General features: G+C 44.7%; 1 protein-coding gene across 1 annotated transcript in view; it reads left to right on the top strand.

Moving 5' to 3' along the window:
* LOC142259452 (uncharacterized) overlaps positions 1-20,803 on the top strand; it is a 583,478-nt gene that overhangs the window by 534,534 nt on the left and 28,141 nt on the right. The window contains exons 17-18 of the mRNA XM_075331872.1: positions 12,260-13,940; positions 20,616-20,757. Coding sequence (XP_075187987.1) covers positions 12,260-13,940; positions 20,616-20,757 — 1,823 coding nt within the window. The remainder of the gene's footprint in view (positions 1-12,259; positions 13,941-20,615; positions 20,758-20,803) is intronic.

The raw sequence follows: 20,803 nt of genomic DNA, 5'->3' as shown, positions 1-20,803 counted from the left end.
GGAGATGAGGCCACCATAGAAGATAAGAGGGAGGCCATGCGTGGAGCTAAAGAGAAGGAGCGCAGGATGGAGGAGATGGCACTGCTGGATAAGGAGCTCGCTGTGGAAGCCGCGAGAGGTTCCAGACAGACTGTAACCCCAGCACCCATCATGAGGGAACTTCCCAGGGTGTCCCGCAAAGACTTTAAGCCGTTTAATGAGGCTGCAGGCGACATTGAGGGCTTCTTCCAGGACTTTGAGCATCAGTGTCGATTAATGGAAGTCCCGGACAGGGAGCGTGTCCGGCATCTGGTTGGGCTCCTAGAGGGGGGAGCTGCTGAAGCCTATAGAGCTATGGACCCTCGGTGGAACTGTGAGTATGCGGATATTAAACAGACTATTCTAGAACATTATGCTGTGACCCCAGACACTTACAGGACTCAGTTCCGTGCTTTAGCCTGTGATGGGGAAGTGTCTTTTAAGATATATGCTCATAGACTCAAACAAATATGTAATCGCTGGCTGGAGGCAGAGGAGGCCTTATCTTGGGAGACCTTCCTGCAGGTCATCCTAAAAGAACAATTCTTTGCCCAGTGCCCCGCTGAGATCCGGGAATGGGTGCGTGAGAGAAAACCAGCGACAGTGGAGGAAGCTGCTGCTCTCGCTGATGAGGCTCTCACCATCAAGCCTCAGTGGAGGGTTCTGTTGGAGGATGGAGAGACGCCTAACAGCTCCACAACACCGGATGCCCCCAGTTATTCTGTCCCCATTGTTCCCCGTTCCTCTAAGCCACCACATGTTGATACCCGTGTTAATGTGCCTCCAGTTGCTTCTACTGCACTTTCTGGAATACGCCGGGGAGAGGAAGTAACAGAGCGCAGGTGTTATGTTTGTAGGCATCCCGGGCATTTGCAGGCCTCATGCCCAGCCAGGCCATGGAGGAATCATCCTCAAACCCCTACAGCACCTTCAGGTGGGAGCCGGCCTCCAAGTTCCCCTACCCCTTACCCAAGAGGACGCCTTGGATGGAGGGAGACCCAGCTCAAATGCTATCAATGTGGACAGCCAGGGCATCGGCAAGTCTCCTGCCCAGCTGTTCAAATGAGGACTGATCCTGCACCCAATCGGATTGTTAATTATTTACAGCCCAGTGCCATGGAGGAAGATGTGGCACCGTTATGTGAGGACTGGCCTAGTGACTCAGCCCCCCATGTTGCACCACCAGGAGTTTACGGGGTGCGACCCGCAGTTATGACGACTTCTGCTCATCGAGGTAAGCACTTGCAGGAGGTTGTGCTGGATGGACAGAGACTTGTTGGATTTTGTGACTCGGGTGCTTTCCTCACACTGGCTGATCCCCGAGTGGTTCGGCCTGAGGCAATCCACAGAGGACCTGGGATTGTTATTGAACTGGCTGGTGGACAATGGAGGACTATTCCCACAGCCACTGTGGATCTGAACTTTGGTTTTGGGGTCAGGCGATGTGTGGTTGGGGTGATGGGTGGTCTGCCTGCAGCTGTTCTCCTGGGCAATGATGTGGGAGAGCTACGATGCCAATTCGTGGCTGCATGAAGCCACATGTAAGTAACGCTCTGCCTGTGTGTACTTAACCAGTGACCTGTAGAGGTCCCTAGTACGTACACAAGTTGGGAGGGGGAGGGATTGTGAAGATGTAATTTACCCTCTCACTGTATATGCTGTAATACTATGTCAGGATGTGATGTCACTTTCCTTTGGTTGTACTTACTGAACACTTTGAAATGTCTTGGGATGTAAGTAACCATACCTTCCCCCCATCTCCTGTGTCTCTGGGCCCATAATGCAATTATCTCTTGTCCACACAGCCAGGGGAACTTCTCATTGTTTGGTAAGCAGTGGATAACGCCAACTACACAAACCTGTAGACATCTCGGAGCCAACCTTCTAGAATCTTCTAGTGGGCCCAACCATTGCATAGACCCCTACCCTTGAGGGGCGGGCCCACGAGCTCAAACAATTCACTCCTGTTTCTAAATGCAGTTGGGAGTTGAGTTTTTGAAGAGGAAGGGAGCGAGATCTGAATCTGCGGACAGACCTCGCCGTCCAGTGGATTGTGTGGGATTTCTGGGACTCTGAAAAGGACTATTACGTTGTGAACTGGCACTTTGGATTATCGGGAGGTGCCCCCGAATCTGTTTTATTTGGACTTGTCGTGTGCTGTTCCTGTATTCCTGTTAGTAAACCTGTTGGATCATCCTCGGCCTGTTGTCTCTCTTTGCTCTGATGTACACCCCCGTCACACCGGCTGATCCACAGGTGCGGAAATCCAACACGTGCTTCCGGAAACGCTGCCCGCATTCTCCACCATATGTGACATTGCACCTCGCAACCTGGGGACGACTCACTCAGCATGCGTGCTTCAGGTATACATGGGAGGCACTTCCTTAATCACAGGCTTCTTTATTCTGACTGCATATAGCAGATTGCCAGTACTGCATACAGATGGCATTTACTTGCAGGAGAGAGGCACGTTCCCAAGCACCAGGTCTCCAGGTTCAGTCCAGCCAGATAAGTCCCAACATAGGATTCTCAGACAGCAGGTTTCCTCACCTCCACACACACAGGCAAACCCGGCTAGTTCCTCCACCACAGGAAGTTCAGAGCAGGGCCCTGGGTGTGTCCAGAGGTCTGACTTTTACCCCTGAGACCACACCCCGAGGTGGAGATATGATGAACAGCCGTCCCACCCATCTCTTTAGCTGGACATAACAAACCCGCCCCAGGTAACCCACGTTAACCCTCTCAGCACAGCACCAGTGATCATATCACATATCCTCCCCATCTGCCCAAAGCCGGGGGCTTTGGCACCTTGACATAGTGGATGATAGCACCCGCTCTGTCCGCCCCGGACCACAGCCCGTGACGTACCATCCTCCACCGTCACCAGAACCTTCCCAGCGAAAGAGATATGGTGAACAGCCGTCCCACCCATCTCTTTAGCTGGACATAAACCCGCCCCAGGTAACCCACGTTAACCCTCTCAAGACAGCACCAGTGATCATATCACTAATATATATATATATATATATATATATATATATATATATATATATATATATATATGTAGAACAAGATGAAGAAGGATCCAGCAAGGCAGAATGACTCCAAGGGCAACAAAAGTTTTTTTTTTTTTGTTTTTTTTTCTCTGACTTTATTATCTAAGAATAAAAAATTCCAGAGCTCTTGACAAGTTGTTAAGTTCAAGGTATATGCATTATGGACTACGCGTTTCGGCGGACGCAGCCGCCTTCTTCACGGTCCCAAGACAAAACTGATGTACTAGTATCAGAACAGACCTGTAATAGATTACTAAAAAGAGGATATTCGCAGGGCCATTTAATAAGAGCAAAAAATATAGTAGATGGAATAAATCGACAACAGTTGTTAGTCGGTGGGAGTAAAAATAAAAATAGAAAAAATAATAAAGATTTAAACCAACAAATAGTATTTAGCACTAATTACAGCCCTCAATTTGATAAAATAGTATCTATCATCAAAAAATACCTGCCAATATTGTGTCAGGATGAAATCCTAAAAAAACTAGTCGAAAATAATGCCATCTCCTTTGTGTCTAAACGAGCGCCAACACTTTCATCCTTATTATCACCTAGTTTATTCCAGGATCCTGTTCAGATGAATATCCAGGGAGGAAACTGGTTAAAAACAAAAGGTTTTTTTGGATGTGGGGCCAACGTCTGTAAATGTTGCAAATATGCCAAGAAATCCAGAACCTTCATTTCCTTTCATAATAAAAAACAATTTGATGTTCTGACTTATATCAACTGCAATACTACAAATGCGATATATCTCATTAATTGTGAATTATGCCAGAAACAGTACGTTGGGTGTACAATGAATTCTCTTAAAATGAGAATCCGTAAACACCTATCGGATGCTGTGAATCTACAGTAGGAGCCTCACTGGTTTCTCGGCACTTTTTCAATACACATGGAGGAAATTTGAAGAGTTTTTCTTTTCTTGGCATAGAACAAGTTTTTAAACCAGAGAGAAGTGGCAACCTGCAGAAAAAAATCCTTGCAAGAGAAAGCAAATGGATGTTTCTCTTGGAAACCAGGATCCCTTTTGGCTTCAATAATAGAATGGATCTTGCCATCCAATATTAATATCTGGTCAATGTATAGAATGGTAAATAATCAAGATATTATTTGTTAAAAAAAAAAATTCTTCTTGATGCTGCAATATTTTTTAGTTATCACTTATAAGTATATGTATGTGCACTCTGTTCACTTGTTTTTATTGATTCCAGTAAGTGATATATGTACACTGTGTTGTTCAGGCTACATTTTTATATGTCAGATGTGCAAAACTGTTGCTAGTTTAACTCGGGCTCTTCTAATCAAAGTCATATGTGTCAGCTCACTAGTGGTTGCGTGGGCTGGGCTAACTAACTATATAGAAGCCCTCGTCATACTAGTACATCAGTTTTGTTCTGATACTAGTACATCAGTTTTGTCTTGGGACCGTGAAGAAGGCGGCTGCGTCCGCCGAAACGCGTAGTCCATACTGCATATACCTTGCACTTAACAACTTGTCAAGAGCTCTGGAATTTTTTATTCTTAGATAATAAAGTCAGAGAAAAAAAAACAAAAAAAAAAACAACTTTTGTTGCCCTTGGAGTCATTCTGCCTTGCTGGCTCCTTCTTCATCTTGTTCTACATATCTTGGAAGTCTCCCACTTCAGGTCCGTGCAATAAGGAGAACAAGGACGCCGGGGCTTGAGCTCTGACAGGTGAGCTGGTCTACAACCTTTATTTCAAAAATATATATATACACACACACACACACACACACACACACACACACACACACACACACACACACACACACACACACACACACACACACACACATATATATATATATGTGTGTGTGTGTGTGTGTGTGTGTGTGTGTGTGTGTATATATATATATATATATATATATATATATATATATATATATATATATATATACATACATACACACACAGGGTATATATGCACACATACATCCGACGATATTATTGGGTGACACTTCACTCTACGATGCTGAAATGTAAAGCTGGTGTCACACATAACGACGACGACAACGACGTCGCTGCAACGTCACCATTTTCTGTGACGTTGCAGCGACGTCCCGTCGCTGTCGCTGTGTGTGACATCCAGCAACGACCTGGCCCCTGCTGTGAGGTCGCAGGTCGTTGCTGAATGTCCAGCTTCATTTTTTGGTCGTCACTCTCCCGCTGTGACACACACATCGCTGTGTGTGACAGCGAGAGAGCGACGAAATGAAGCGAGCAGGAGCCGGCGTCTGGCAGCTGCGAAGCTGTAACCAGCGTAAACATCGGGTAACCAAGGGAAGCCCTTTCCCTGGTTACCCGATATTTACCTTCGTTACCAGCCTCCGCCCTTGCTGCCAGCGCCGGCTCCTGCTCTGTGCACATGTGGCTGCAGTACACATCGGGTTAATTAACCCGATGTATACTGTAGCAAGGAGAGCAGGAAGCCAGCGCTAAGCGCGGCTCCCTGCTCTCTGCACATGTAGCTGCAGCACACATCGGGTAATTAACCCGATGTGTACTGTACCTAGGAGAGCAAGGAGCCAGCGCTAAGCGCGGCTCCCTGCTCTCTGCACATGTAGCACAGCGACGTTATGATCGCTGCTTCTGCTGTGTTTGACAGCTAAGCAGCGATCATAACAGCGACTTACAAGGTCGCTGTTACGTCACAGAAAATGGTGACGTAACAGCGACGTCGTTGTCGCTGTCGCTTAGTGTGACCCCAGCTTAACAGATACAGTATTAGCACCCCTGCAATTCTGTCAGATAATACTCTGTTTCTTCTTGAAAATGATTGCAATCACAAATTCTTTGGTATTATCTTCATTTAATTTGTCTTCAATGAAAAAAAATAAAAAAAATTGTCATAAAGCCAAATTGGATATAATTCCACACCAAACATAAAAAGGGGGTGGGCAAAAGTATTGGCACTGTTTGAAAAATCATGTGATGCTTCTCTAATTTGTGTAATTAACAGCACCTGTAACTTACCTGTGGCACCTAACAGGTGTTGGCAATAATAAATCACACTTGCAGCCAGTTGACATGGATTAAAGTTGACCCAACCTCTGTCCTGTGTCCTTGTGTGCACCACATTGAGCATGGAGAAAAGAAAGAAGACCAAAGAACTGTCTGAGGACTTGAGAATCCAAATTGTGAGGAAGCATGATCAATCTCAGGTTTACAAGTCCATCTCCAAAGACCTGAAAGTTCCTGTGTCTATGGTGTGCAGTGTCATCAAGAAGTTTAAAGCCCAAGGTACTGTGGCTAACCTCCCTAGATGTGGAAGGAAAAGAAAAATTGACGAGAGATTTCAACGCAAGATTGTGCGGATGGTGGATAAAGAACCTCGACTAACATCCAAACAAGTTCAAGTTGCCCTGCAGTCCGAGGTTACAACAGTGTCAACCCGTACTATCCGTCGGCATCTGAATGAAAAGGGACTGTTTGGTAGGATACCCAGGAAGACCCCACTTGTTACCCCGAGACATAAAAAAAGCCAGGCTGGAGTTTGCCAAAACTTACCTGAGAAAGCCTAAAACGTTTTGGAAGAATGTTCTCTGGTCAGATGAGACAAAAGTAGAGCTTTTTGGGAAAATCCATCAACATAGAGTTTACAGGAAAAAAAATGAGGCATTCAAAGAAAAGAACAATGTCAAACATGGCGGAGGTTCTCTGATGTTTTGGGGTTGCTTTGCTGCCTCTGGCACTGGACTGCTTGACCGTGTGCATGGCATTATGAAGTCTGAAGACTTCCAACAAATTTTGCAGCATAATGTAGGGCCCAGTGTGAGAAAGCTCAGAGGTCCCTCAGAGGTCATGGGTCTTCCAGCAGGACAATGACCCAAAACACACTTCAAAAAGCACTAGAAAATGGTTTGAGAGAAAGCACTGGAGACTACTAAAGTGGCCAGCAATGAGTCCAGACCTGAATCCCATAGAACACCTGTGGAGAGATCTCAAAATGGCAGTTTGGAGAAGGCACTTTTCAGATCTCAGGGATCTGGAGCAGTTTGCCAAAGAAGAATGGTCTAAAATTCCAGGAGAGCATTGTAAGAAACTCATTGATGGTTAACGGAAGCGGTTGTTCGCAGTTATTTTGGCTAAAGGTTGTGCAACCAAGTATTAGGCTAAGGGTGCCAATACTTTTGTCTGGCCCATTTTTGGAGTTTTGTGTGAAATGATCAATGATTTGATTTTTGTTTTCTCACATTCTCTTTTGTGATTTTTCATTGCAAGCAAAATAAATGAAGTTAATAATACCAAAGAATTTGTGATTGCAATCATTTTCAAGAAGAAACTGAGTATTATCTGACAGAATTACAGGGGTGCCAATACTTTTGGCCAGCACTGTATCACTTTGGTTGCTCATTTCTGTTGCTGACTCTTCCATCTTATAGAGGATTTATGGAAGGCAATGGACTGCAGAGCGGTATTCTGTAAGAATTGAATGTTCATGCACTGGCTGGCCTCCTCTTTTTGCAGCGCATGGATCATCCTGCTCTGCAGCCCCTTTCCTTCCATAATCAGCTCTCTGCCTTGGGCAGTTGGAGCTGGTGGTCGGTGCAGCAGCTTGTGGAGGATTATCCTGGACTATTTCCAGTGTTGTAACCAGGGCCGCCATCAGGGCATTACAAACGTGACTGGTGTAAGGGGCCCAGTGAAGAGGGGGGCCCGGTCGACCTGTGGGAAATTACTTCGCTTTTTTAAGCCCTGGGCCAGCCAGGCCCCTCTCTTCACTGGGCCTCAGTCTTAGCTGCAGCAGAGGGGACTGGCAGTGTCACGTCAGCTACTATACATGGTTATTTTTGCACGCGAATGGACAGAGCATGCAAATTAGCCATGTGCTGTGAGGAAGGGGGGAGCCTGCCTTCAGCTGGATGCACGTTGGAGGACACACCCGTGAGCAGAAGCACACAGGGGGGCCCAGACACGCTGGCAGCGTAGGCCCCTCCTCTTTCGTTCTTCTGCTCACCGAGCCACAAGGGTAGGGTACTAGAGCCGTATGTAGAGGAGGAAGGTGGGGGAAACCTGGAGGGGAGAGCCAGATGCAGGGATCCACAGCGTCTTCAGTGGCTGCACAGTTGTGGCACCCCTGAAGTTTCAGTCCCCACAGAGGTACTGCACCTCAGCCAGAGATGTGGTATCCCATCCCTGGGTAAGGAAGAGGTCATCCACCGGTTCACACAACACACTCATTTAGCAGCTCCTCACCGGGTCAGTCAGGGTTAGGGCTTGGTGACATTAACGCTATGTATAGCCACCACTGGTAATGGCACCTCCGTCCCCATAATTTGACTTGGCCTGGGGGTGGAGTCTAGTTAGTGGGAGCAGACTGTAGCGAGTTTGACAGCTGGAAGGAGCAGTGGAGGAGTGAAGACCTGTGGTCTGGAGCTGGTGCAGCTCAATCCAGGCACAAGACAGAACGGATCCTAGGGCCAACGGGGAGTGCGCCAAACCCTCGTGGACTCTTTCCACATACAGAATATTGGAGTGGAGGGATTTGGCCGCAAACGGGGATCCGGTCCCTAGACTAGAGTAGAAGAACTAACGTGCTCATCTAGTAAAACCGGAGGCTGAGGTCACTACAAGGACCAAAGCCAAATCCGCATATGAATCCACTGGCAGGTGACCACATAGGACCAAAGAGACTAGGCCGACAGGCTCCCCTTGTGAAGGATCCGCGGACCCTGGCTCAGGGCACTGTGTGCATAGACGCAGGACAGGAGGACGAGAAGTCAGCGTAGGAAGATGACCAGGGAAGGAACACACGAAGGGTACACCGGTATTGGCCCCTCCAAACTATCCGGGATCGACTTGAGCCCATCACAGTGAAACCCAGCACTCCAAAGGCAGTCACTGACTACTCGTGTTACCTTGGAACCTGCTACAGTGAGTAAAAACCTTGAGACTGCATCCCTGTGTCGCTCTGTTATTCTCCTACTGCACTCCCTGCACTCCCGCCATCATAGATTACTACTCCCATCGGCCCTGGGGCCCAGCTCTACCTGTGGAAAGCTATACTACCCAAGCTGCGCAACCATCTGCCTCAGAGGTCCCATCCCGCAGCGTCGGTTATCTCTGGCCGAGTACCACTTGTGACGTCACGAACTACCATTCCCATCATTTCCCCTTTTAAATTACTCTGCCGGGGTCACAGAACCGGGCCCCGCCACCACAGCATCCCAGACAACGTATTCGGCCCAGTAACAAGTGCCCCACGGCCCCGGTGGGCGCGTCATGGGAGTCGGACGATCTTGGAGCTGCTGTCAAGCTGACTGCGACTCGCAGAATCTGCATCGCTGACTCCCAGGGATGAGCATCTATTAGCCTCCAATACAAGCCCTGACCTGGTGACGTCAGCAGTGTGATCCAGTCAGCTGATCACGCTGCTGACGTCACTCCATGACGCCAAAAAGGCACGCTCAGAGCTGGTAGGAAGTGCTCCAATGGAGCTGAATACACCGAAGATTGATTGTAATTAGGGGAAGGGCAGAGGGAGTATGGGGAGCATATGGGGGCCATTTGAGAACCCAGAATGGTGAGAAAGAGGGTGATAAGTGCACACACAGTATGGGGACTGAATGGAGGGGTAGTATATCGAGCCATGGGTTAGATTTAAAGACACAGTATTGCGGGCATGAGGGTAGGATGGGTGCAGATACAGTATGAAAAGTGAGGAGGGATGAGTGCGAACACAGTATGAGGAGTGAGGTGGGACGGGTGTGGACCTAGTTTGGGAAGCAAGGAGGTGATGACTACGGAGGTCGTTAAGAGACCGTATGAGATGGTACATAATAAAGACTGGGGAGGGTGAGATGGATGAAGACACGACTGGGTGGTGTGGTTGGGGGCAGTTTGTAGAATGGACTTAATTGGGGATAGTGTGAAGCCACAGCAAGGAGGGGACAGTACAGTGAGCAGAGGGAGTGTGATGAGAGTATAGAGTATAGTATAGAGTAGATAGAGTATACAGTATAGAGACTGGTCAGTATAGGGGGACACAGTGTTGCAGACAGTGTGAAGAGAGGAGGACCCAGTATGGAAAGGAGGGGGCAGTGTGGAGGGCATCTACCATAAGAGGGACTGTGTGTACGTCATGTTTTGTGCAGGGAACACAGTGTGGAGCCATTATTTATTCAGAAGCGCAGTGTAGGGCAGATATTTTTATTCAGGGACATTATCATGACACTCATCATGTTGGGATGTGCTGCAGAAAAGCGGAGAAAATGGAAGTCTGCAGAGATGAGCTGTGGACATGAAAAGTCATCATGGCATCTGGACAAGATAAAGAAAAGAAAAAGAATGACTGTTCAGAGACAACGTCCTCTATAAGGTACCTGGATGTAAATGTTTATTTGTGATACTGACTAATTCTCATCCGTACTGTTGTTCTTGTATGGTTTCATAATGACTGATAACTACAGCTTCCATTATCTTCCTACCATTGTTAATGACATACTGGACGTTCTAGGTTCATGCAATAAATATATATACAGGGCTGACCTGACATTACAATTAATGACCCGTTTACCGACTCTTGTGATGTATTCCTGCACTGATGAGGGTTTGGATGCTGTTTCTGCACTGATAGGGGTTATTTGGATGTATTTTTGTATTTTTGTACTGCTGGTGGTTCTGATGATTAATTTCTTTCCTGAGAAGCATTTTGATGCTTTATGTACCTATGGTGGCTTTTGTGATGTGTTTCTGTACTGATGTGGGTTTTGGTGCTGTGTTTCTGTACTAATGGGGGCTCTAGTACTGTATTTCTGTACCTCTGATGGCTCTCGGTTGATGTATTCCTGTGCGGTTATAAGTCCTGATCCTGTACAAATGTAACAGTTCAGTACTTTTACAGGGCTATGTTAATAAAGTATTGTTGCGTCTGCTAAATTAAGGTTTACTATGTTTTTTTTTAATATTAGGAGCATTAAAGGGGTTGTCCAAAGTTTGTGATGAGTCTGCAGTAACTCAATGTGTCCCTCTATGTGACTGCAGACTTCTGAATTCTCACAGCGCGCACGCTGTCAGTATTCTCTGGTTCCGGTGGTGAGAGAGGAAGGTCACAAAACCACAAGTATGCTATTTAGATACCTGCAGACACTTGCCAGCAAAACACTCGTGGCCTTGATCAGTCAAGTCAGAATGTGGCCAGAAGTATACAAATTGCACACTTGTGATCACATGACAGTCTACTCTTGTCACTGGCACTAGAGAATCCTGAAAGTGTGAAGTGCAAGCGCTGTGAGAATTCAGAAGCCTGCAGTCACGTAAAGTGACTTAAGACGTGCATCTCAAACCTGGACAAGCTCTTTAATTTAAAAGTTAAGCCCTGTATCATGTCCAAACCTAACAGCATGTAATTTACTCACTGTCAGGATTCGGCTTGCTGGTTCCAGCAGTCATCATGGGGCCTCTCCACGCATATGTGCTTTTTATATTTACGGTTATCTGACTATTAGCTTTTCGTCTTTCCGCTTTTTTTCACTGAACAATGAAAGAGCTAGAAAGACCAGTTCATCATCACATGACTCTAAGTATGAAAATCGCAAACGAATGATTGGTCACATGATGACTACTCAGACCGCTTTGGGGGAGAGTGGAGTGCAGAAGTGTAGTTTTTCCAGAATGGATAGTGGGACTGTGGAAAGTTTAAGGAGTGGAGGCGGAGCTGGGCAGAGGCGAGGTTGGGGCGGAGCCTGGGCAGAGTTTCAATTGGGCCCGAAAATGTTGCCAGTATGGGGCCCTGAAATTCCTGGTGGAGACCATGGTTGTATCTGCTAGCACAACTTGCTACGGTGAGCGCTGTAGACAATATTTTGGTTGCTGTGCTCAGCCGATTCACACATGAAGCGCTGTTCTCTGTCCTTTTCTTTTACTAGAATATTTAGACACTCAGATTTATGGCATCAAAAAGTATAATTCCTCTTATGTCGCCGTATATAAGGCAGAAATGTGTGCTTGTGTTGCCAGGTATGACATTCTGGATATTACTGATATTAACTAATTTTCCAAGTTATTTATTTTTGGAATTGTAGAAGAGTCGTCTTGGTAAAAAGACCATTATTATGTAGGCTACACAACAATACTGCAGTCAGGAGCCTGATAATTACCAGTGAAAACTAAGTTTGAAGGTTATAGTGTTTAAAATGTACAAAATCTGTTTTATTCTTTTGACAGAAGATTTTGGCATTATACAGAATAGAGATGAAGAGCAAGTCATTATCCCAGATAAACCCTCAGCTCTTTATACCAATGATCTATCACCTGATGCTTCTCAACAAACTCCAGATTCACCGCAAAATAAAAGCCACAAGAGGGGGGATCCACAACAAAGAACTCACAAAGGGGAAAAGCCGTATTCATGTTCAGAATGTGCAAAATGTTTTATTAAGAAATCACAGCTTGATATGCATATAAAAACTCACACGCGGGAGAAGCCATTTTCATGTTCAGATTGTGGGAAATGTTATACTTGGAAATCACAACTTAATGTCCATATAAAAACTCACACGGGGGTGAAGCCATTTTCATGTTCAGATTGTGGGAAATGTTTTATTCGGAAATCACAGCTTGATGTCCATATAAAAACTCACACAGGAGAGAAGCCATTTTCATGTTCAGAATGTGAGAAATGTTTTATTCGGAAATCACAGCTTGATGACCATATAAAAATTCATACAGGGGAGATGCCATTTTCATGTTCAGAATGTGAGAAATGTTTTAATCGGAAATCACACTTTAATGACCATATAAAAACTCACACAGGGGAGAAGCCATTTTCATGTTCAGATTGTGGGAAATGTTATATTAATAAATCACAGCTTGGTAGGCATATAAAAACTCACACGGGAGAGAAGCCATTTTCATGTTCAGATTGTGGGAAATGTTATATTTATAAATCACAGCTAAATAGGCATATAAAAACTCACGCGGGAGAGAAGCCATTTTCATGTTCAGAATGTGAGAAATGTTTTACTCATAAATCACAGCTTGATAACCATATAAAAAGTCATACAGGGGAGATGCCATTTTCATGTTCAGAATGTGAGAAATGTTTTTCTCGGAAAGCAAACCTTGAAAACCATATAAAAACTCACACAGGGGAGAAGCCATTTTCATGTTCAGATTGTGGGAAATGTTTTACTCGGAAATCACAGCTTGATGACCATTTAAAAAGTCATACAGGGGAGATGCCATTTTCATGTTCAGAATGTGAGAAATGTTTTTCTCGGAAAGCAAACCTTGATGACCATATAAAAACTCACACAGGGGAGAAGCCATTTTCATGTTCAGATTGTGGGAAATGTTTTATTCGGAAATCAACGCTTGATAGGCATATAAAAACTCACACGGGAGAGAAGCCATTTTCATGTTCAGAATGTGAGAAATGTTTTACTCGGAAAACACAGCTTGATAACCATATAAAAAGTCATACAGGGGAGATGCCATTTTCATGTTCAGAATGTGAGAAATGTTTTACTCTGAAAGCAATCCTTGATGACCATATAAAAACTCACACAGGGGAGAAACCATTTTCATGTTCAGATTGTGGGAAATGTTATATTCGGAAATCACAGCTTGATGTGCATTTAAAAATTCACACAGGGGAGAAGCTATTTTCATGTTCAGAATGTGGGAAATGTTTTATTCGGAAATCACACATTGATGCCCATATAAAAACTCACATCGGGGAGAAGCCATTTTCTTGTTCAGAATGTGGGAAATGTTTTATTCGGAAATCACACATTGATGACCATATAAAAACTCACACGGGGGAGAAGCCATTTTCATGTTCAGAATGTGGGAAATGTTTTATTCACAAATACGCTCTTGTTAGACACATGAGAATTCACTCAAGGTAGAAGATATTTTTATGAGGGGTGTGGCTTAGCAATGGCCATGTGAGGAAGCAGGCTTCCAGAGGCAATTATTCCCCAGTTAGCCGTCCCGGACTGCAGCAATAATGTCCAGGACGAAGAGGACAGAAGGCAGCATAACCCCCAGGTGCTGAATCGCTTGGAAGGAGCGGTGGATTGGAGCTGGCACAGCTCTTCTCTAAGGCAGGGGCCTCTAAGCACAGACCGACAGCTATGGCGTCTCAGATGAAGGAGCAAGTGTGCGCTGCTGCACAGCACAGAGTGGGGAAGCAGGGGACGCGGGCCCTCAGAGGTGAGCCCTTATGCCATCCAGGGACACCCAGGGGAGACCTGGATAGAATGGCCAAAAGATATGAAGCCTCTCAGAAAAGGTCCCTGGCAGTTATTAAAGGGGACTTATGCTCTCTGGCTGAGAGGGTTCAGCTAATGAAGAGGCTCTATTTTCCATTTCAGACAGGGTGCCTGCTCCGGAAACTAAATTATCCACGGTGCTGTCTCATACAGGCACTGTGGCACTCCTAGTGGATGATCAGGAGAATAGGGGGAGACGGAACAATATTTGCCTTAAAAGCATCCCAGAGCAAATCCAAACTGAAGACCTATTGCAACTTGTGAGGTCCATTTTCAATACCATCACGCAGAAACCCCCAGACTTCACCTACATTGTGGATCGAGTCCATAGAGTGGCATGGTCCGGCTTCTCAGATACTGCAACAGCACGTGATGTCTTATATGGGCTACATTATTTTATTGATAAGGATGACATTTTACATCAGGAATGGTCGCACGGAGCAGTGTCTTTTAATGCGGCTGAAATAAGACTGTTGGACGTATAAAGCCATACGCTATATATGCAGAGACAGCTACATCCCCTACTACACAAAATAAAGAGACCAGGGTCTCCTACCGTTGGGTCTACCCCTTCCACCTTGTAGACTGCAGAGAAGGCCAGGCAGGATTTGGAGGGTCTTTTCGCATTTCTGGACATTCCATTTCAGGTACCGTACTGGCGCGCAGTTGAGGGCCCCTCAGAGAAACAAGAAAAATATTAAGCTGGCTCCCTCTCACTGTAACCCGGATGGAGACTGCTCATTGCCTTCTGATAATACACTACCGAAAGAACAGTTAGACCCATGAGTATCTTTCCTTCCAGTCTTAATTGTGGGACTGATGGACACTGTGATGGACACATTGTTCTTGGACATTAAATCTTATTTACTATTGGATCAATGACTTATGGTTCCAAAGTCGTTTTAGCGATGTGGCCCTGGACAGCTAAAATGCTGCCCATGGGGTTATTATATTTTAATGAGTGGCATGAGTTCCATTCTACTGAATATTTTTAGTTATGAAAAGGTTTGCCCGCTATGTCCTGGTTTTTGTTTGTGAGTTAATTCTGTTATACTGTTAGAGAAGTTAGTGCCTCCTTCTCTTGCCCGTCAGAGAGAAGCAAAAACGGTTAAAAAGGTATAAAGCTATAGACTGGCTGAGATCTTAGCTAGGATCATTACGAACCACCAGGTGGGGTTTATTAAGGGGAGAAATGCGGTTACCAATATCTGAAAGACTATTCTAGTGGTAGACGCGGTTAGACTGGGACTCACTGAGAGAGGGGCTAGACCTGCCCTAGTTACACTTGACGCAGAAAAAGCGTTTGATAATGTAAATTGGAGGTGGCTAGACAGGGTAATGGAGGCCATAGGGATTGTAGGCAAGATGAGACTTTACATTAGAAACCTTTATGCCAACTCGGGAGCTAGGGTACACACTTCGGGCTTTCTGTCAGACGTGTTCCCTTTGATGAAGGGAACAAGACAGGGTTGCCCGTTATCTCCTCTTTTATTCAACCTGGCAATACTACAGGGACAAAATAGCTTTAAAGGGATCAAGATAAGGGGTTCAGAAGTAAAGACAGCGCTTTTTGCTGATGACATCATACTTTATATGGGGGACCCCGGTGCGGATTTGCCACAGACTCTTGCCGTGATTGAAAAATTTGGTTCATTCTCCGGTTTCAAACTGAACAAAAAAAAGTGCGAGATCAAGTTCCTAAAGGGGCATCATGGGACAATGGGGGGACAAGTAAGGGATGGCTGTATATGTGGAATTCCTATAGCACAATCTTCAATTAAATACCTGGGAGTACATATAGGAAGAACGGTGGAAACAATCTACAACTTGAACTATGGACCGCTAATGAGGAAAATTATAGTTCAGTTAAAGGGATGGAAAGGTCTGCCACTTCCATTACTGGCAAGATGCCACCTGATAAAAATGATGAGCTTTGCTAGGCTGCTGTATCCCTTCCAGACGATCCCGCTATTGCTCAAACTAAAGGATGTGAATAAGCTCAACTCATCGTATAAGGAATTTGTGTGGAGGGGAAGGAAACCCAGAATAAAGCTGATGAAGTCAGCGGAGGAGGGAGGACTAAACTTTCCAGACGTCTGAGGGTATTATCTTGTATGTATCATGAGGCATGTAATTGATTAGGTGAGAGGAACGAGTAGGCACTCAGATCATGCGATGGAAACTAAATATGCGTCACCGTGGGATCTGACGTCCATTCTGCACTCCCCACTATCCAGGGTTGAAGGAACTCAATTGTATTCCGAGACACCATGCTAACATGGAAGTCGGTAAGAAAAAACTGGGGCTCTCATGGAAAGTGTCCAAGTACTTGAACCCCTGGGCATTCCCAAATTTTCCCCTGGGACGAGAAAACAAGCTATTTACTAGATGGAAAGAGAGGGGAGTCAGGAGAATGATAGATGTTATGAATGTGGAGGACAGGAGGTGGATGACAGGTCGGGAGGTGTTGGATAAGTACAACCTTAATAGCTCACATATCATCCAATATGAACAATTGAAACATGGAATAATAGGAGACCTTGGTGTGGATTGAAGAGACCTGAATAGAAGTTTGATTGATGAGTTACTGGAATGTGATGTAACAAGTGTAAATGTCTCTAAAATTTATCGATCGCTAAGGGGGTGCTTATTTCACGGGAGGATAGTCGGACTTTAACAGCATGCGGAAAACAGTTGGGAAGGCAAGAAGTGGTAGATGACATACTGAAAGGATGGGTACAAGTGCGGAAACATATTACCAATGAGATATGGAGAGACACTCAATTCAGAATTCTACATAGGGCCATTATGGGTTTCAACATACCAGGTAGGGATAGGTGGTGTCCTAAGTGTCAAAAAAGAGAAAACGGATATGCTGCATGGGCTATGGGAATGTGAGACAATCGCTTGGTTCTGGAACCAAGTCAGACTATTTGCCCAGTCAACATGGGGAATTTTTAGCAATCTGGACTTATTGGTGTGGATTTTCCACTTCTTTGAGGGAGGACTAGGAGAAGGACCGAGCACGCAGGAAAGAGGAAATACGCAATAACGCATGACATAGCCATGATAGCTAAGCGTTGCATCTTAAAACACTGGATTCAAAGGGAGGGCCCATCCATAAAGGAGGTTATGGGCGAACTACACAACCTTCTGAAGTTGGAAAAACTAGAAGCGGAGAGGGATAAAGATGGGTTGACAGCCAAGTTTTTTGTGAGATGGAGACATTTTATTGAAAGCCAATTCACACAGGGAGAAATAATTAACCTGATGGCACCTTTTATTCACTCGGAGTGGTATATCCTGAGCGATATCCAGGACAGCCTGGGTAAACTGAGAATCACCTAGGAGGGGGCTCTGGAGGGAGGGGGAGACGAGACGGTTGGGAATACCAAGGCACGGTAGCAAAATTGAAATCATTCAGGGACGACACAGAGATTTAACGAATTGTATCGCATATGTTATATTATTTTTCATTACCTCTGTTTTGGTTTAATGTTAATGTATACTATCTTAAATCGAACAGCAGCATGGAACTCCAAATTGGGGTATCACCCACTTCTATGTCACATTTTGTCAGACGAATGTTCTTCTTTTGCAATGATATTTGTCATGTTTTTACAAATATGAAAAATCAATAAAAAACGTTTGGAAAGAAAAAGGTATAAAGTTTCATAGAGTCTGGGACTCCACCCTATTGTTATCCTCGTCTCCAGTGACCCCATCTGTGCCTTTAGGTAGTGTCTTTTAGTCCGGCTGGGTCCGAACTATGCTCGTTTCTCTTCTACTGTTTTCTTGCTTGTTTCTTTTCTTCTCTATATTTCTTTGACAATAGGTCTATAACTTTCCTTTTAAAAGTCTTTTTATGCACTTTATCTTGACTAACTCCTTGCTCCCTTCTCCCTTATTCGACTCTAGTATCATCCTTTCTGCTCCCCTCCCTCTACTTCCACCCCCCTTTTTTATCCCGCTTTCTTTCCCTCTAGGTGGGGTGGTGGGTACTGGGCCTTCCCTCCCATCCTGACAGCATATCGCAACAGGTGCAGAAGAAGTTTCAGCTCGGATCCTTGAACGTCAAGGGCCTCCTTAGCGCTTGTAAGAGATCCATCATGTTTCAATATTTGAAAACTAGTCACATACAGATGGCGTTCCTTCAGGAGACTCACATGTGTGTGAACAAGCCATTTAGACTAGGTAGCACATTTTTCCTGCATGCCTACCATAGTCTCTCACCTGATATGAAATTATGTTGCACAATAATTTTGTTCTTGCGAAAGAGATTACTTGGGAATTAACTTACTCCTGTCATGATGAACAGGGACGAATGTTACTAGTTAATGGAAAAGTTGCTGCACAGCCCTACTTCTTTGCCTTGCTATATTTGCTGAATACAGGCCAGATTTCAGCATTAACACACTTCTTGGAACGTGTGGACAAAATTGCAGAGGGAACCGTGCTGCTGGGGGGAGAATTTAATATGGGCCTCGAGCCACTACTGGACACCTCGACTCGCCGTTCAGACCTGTCAAGTGAGGCTCTACATAAACTTAAAAGGGTCTTACACGAATATCAACTGCTAGATACAGTCATATGAAAAAGTTTGGGCACCCCTATTAATGTTAACCTTTTTTCTTCATAACAATTTGGGTTTTTGAAACAGCTATTTCAGTTTCAGATATCTAATAACTGATGGACTCAGTAATATTTCTAGATTGAAATGAGGTTTATTGAACTAACTGAAAATGTGCAATCTGCATTTAAACAAAATTTGACAGGTGCAAACGTATGGGCACCTCAACATAAAAGTGACATTAATATTTTGTACATCCTCCTTTTGCAAAAATCACAGCCTCTTGTCGCTTCCTGTAGCTTTTGATGAGTTCCTGGATCCTAGTATTTTTGACCATTCCTGTTTAGAAAACAATTCCAGTTCAGTTAAGTTTGATGGTCGCCGAGCATGGACAGCCCGCTTCAAATCATCCCATAGATGTTCAATGATATTTAGGTCTGGGGACTGGGATGGCCATTCCAGAACATTGTAATTGTTCCTCTGCATGAATGCCTGAGTAGATTTGAAGCGGTGTTTTGGATCATTGTCTTGCTGAAATATCCATCCCCTGCGTAACTTCAACTTCGTCACTGATTCTTGCACATAATTGTCAAGAATCTGCTGATACTGAGTTGAATCCATGCGACCCTCAACTTTAACAAGATTCCCGGTATCGGCATTGGCCACACAGCCCCAAAGCATGATGGAACCTCCACTAAATTTTAATGTAGGTAGCAAGTGCTTTTCTTGGAATGCCCTGTTTTTTTGCCTCCATGCATAACGCCTTTTTGTATGACCAAACCACTCAATCTTTGTTTCATCAGTCCACAGGACCTTCTTCCAAAATGTAACTGGCTTGTCCAAATGGGCTTTTGCATACCTCAGGCAACTCTGTTTGTGGCGTGCTTGCAGAAACGGCTTCTTTCGCATCACTCTCCCATACAGCTTCTCCTTGTGCAAAGTGCGCTGTATTGTTGACCGATGCACAGTGACACCATCTGCAGCAAGATGATGCTGCAGGTTTTTGGAGGTGGTCTGTGGATTGTCCTTGACTGTTCTCACCATTCTTCTTCTCTGCCTTTCTGATATTTTTCTTGGCCTGCCACTTCTGGCCTTAACAAGAACTATACCTGTGTTCTTCCATTTCCTTACTATGTACCTCACAGTGGAAACTGATAGTTTAAATCTCTGAGACAACTTTTTGTATCCTTCCCCTGAACAACTATGTTGAATAATATTTGTTTTGAGATCATTTGAGAGTTGTTTTGAGTAGCCCATGATGCCACTCTTCATAGGAGATTCAAATAGGAGAACAACTTGCAAGTGGCCACCTTAAATACCTTTTCTCATGATTGGAAACACCTGCCTATGAAGTTCAAAGCTCAATGAGGTTACTAAACCAATTTAGTGCTTCAGTAAGTCAGTAAAAAGTAGTTAGGAGTGTTCAAATCAAGAAATTGATAAGGGTGCCCATACTTTTGCCCCTGTCAAATTTTGTTTAAATGCAGATTGCACATTTTCTGTAATTACTATAAACCTCATTTCAAACAAGAAATATTACTGAACCTATCAGTTATTAGATATATAAAACTGAAATAGCTGTTGCAAAAACCCAAATTGTTATGAAGAAAAAAGGTTAACATTAATAGGGGTGCCCAAACTTTTTCATATGACTGTACTTAGCGTGTGACAAAGATTTTTTATTCTTCTCTCCGGTCCATGAGTCTTACTCGAGGTTAGACTATTTTTTCATTAGGCATGCAGACCTCGACAAAATACAGACGTCAGGGATCGACCTTATTACTTTTTCTGACCACGCACTGGTAACGATCTCCGTTATTTTTCCTCCCCACTACCTAGACGATGGCAATGGAAACTTTGCCCTGCTAGACGACACAGTGACGCAGGACGAGATCTCACGGGCCCTAACCAAGTACTTTGACT

Source organism: Anomaloglossus baeobatrachus, chromosome 1 (assembly GCF_048569485.1).
Source record: "Anomaloglossus baeobatrachus isolate aAnoBae1 chromosome 1, aAnoBae1.hap1, whole genome shotgun sequence".
In the NCBI taxonomy this organism is placed as follows: domain Eukaryota; kingdom Metazoa; phylum Chordata; class Amphibia; order Anura; family Aromobatidae; genus Anomaloglossus; species Anomaloglossus baeobatrachus.
Note: the sequence above shows the minus strand (reverse complement) of the source record. Positions and strands in the feature narration are given on the sequence as shown.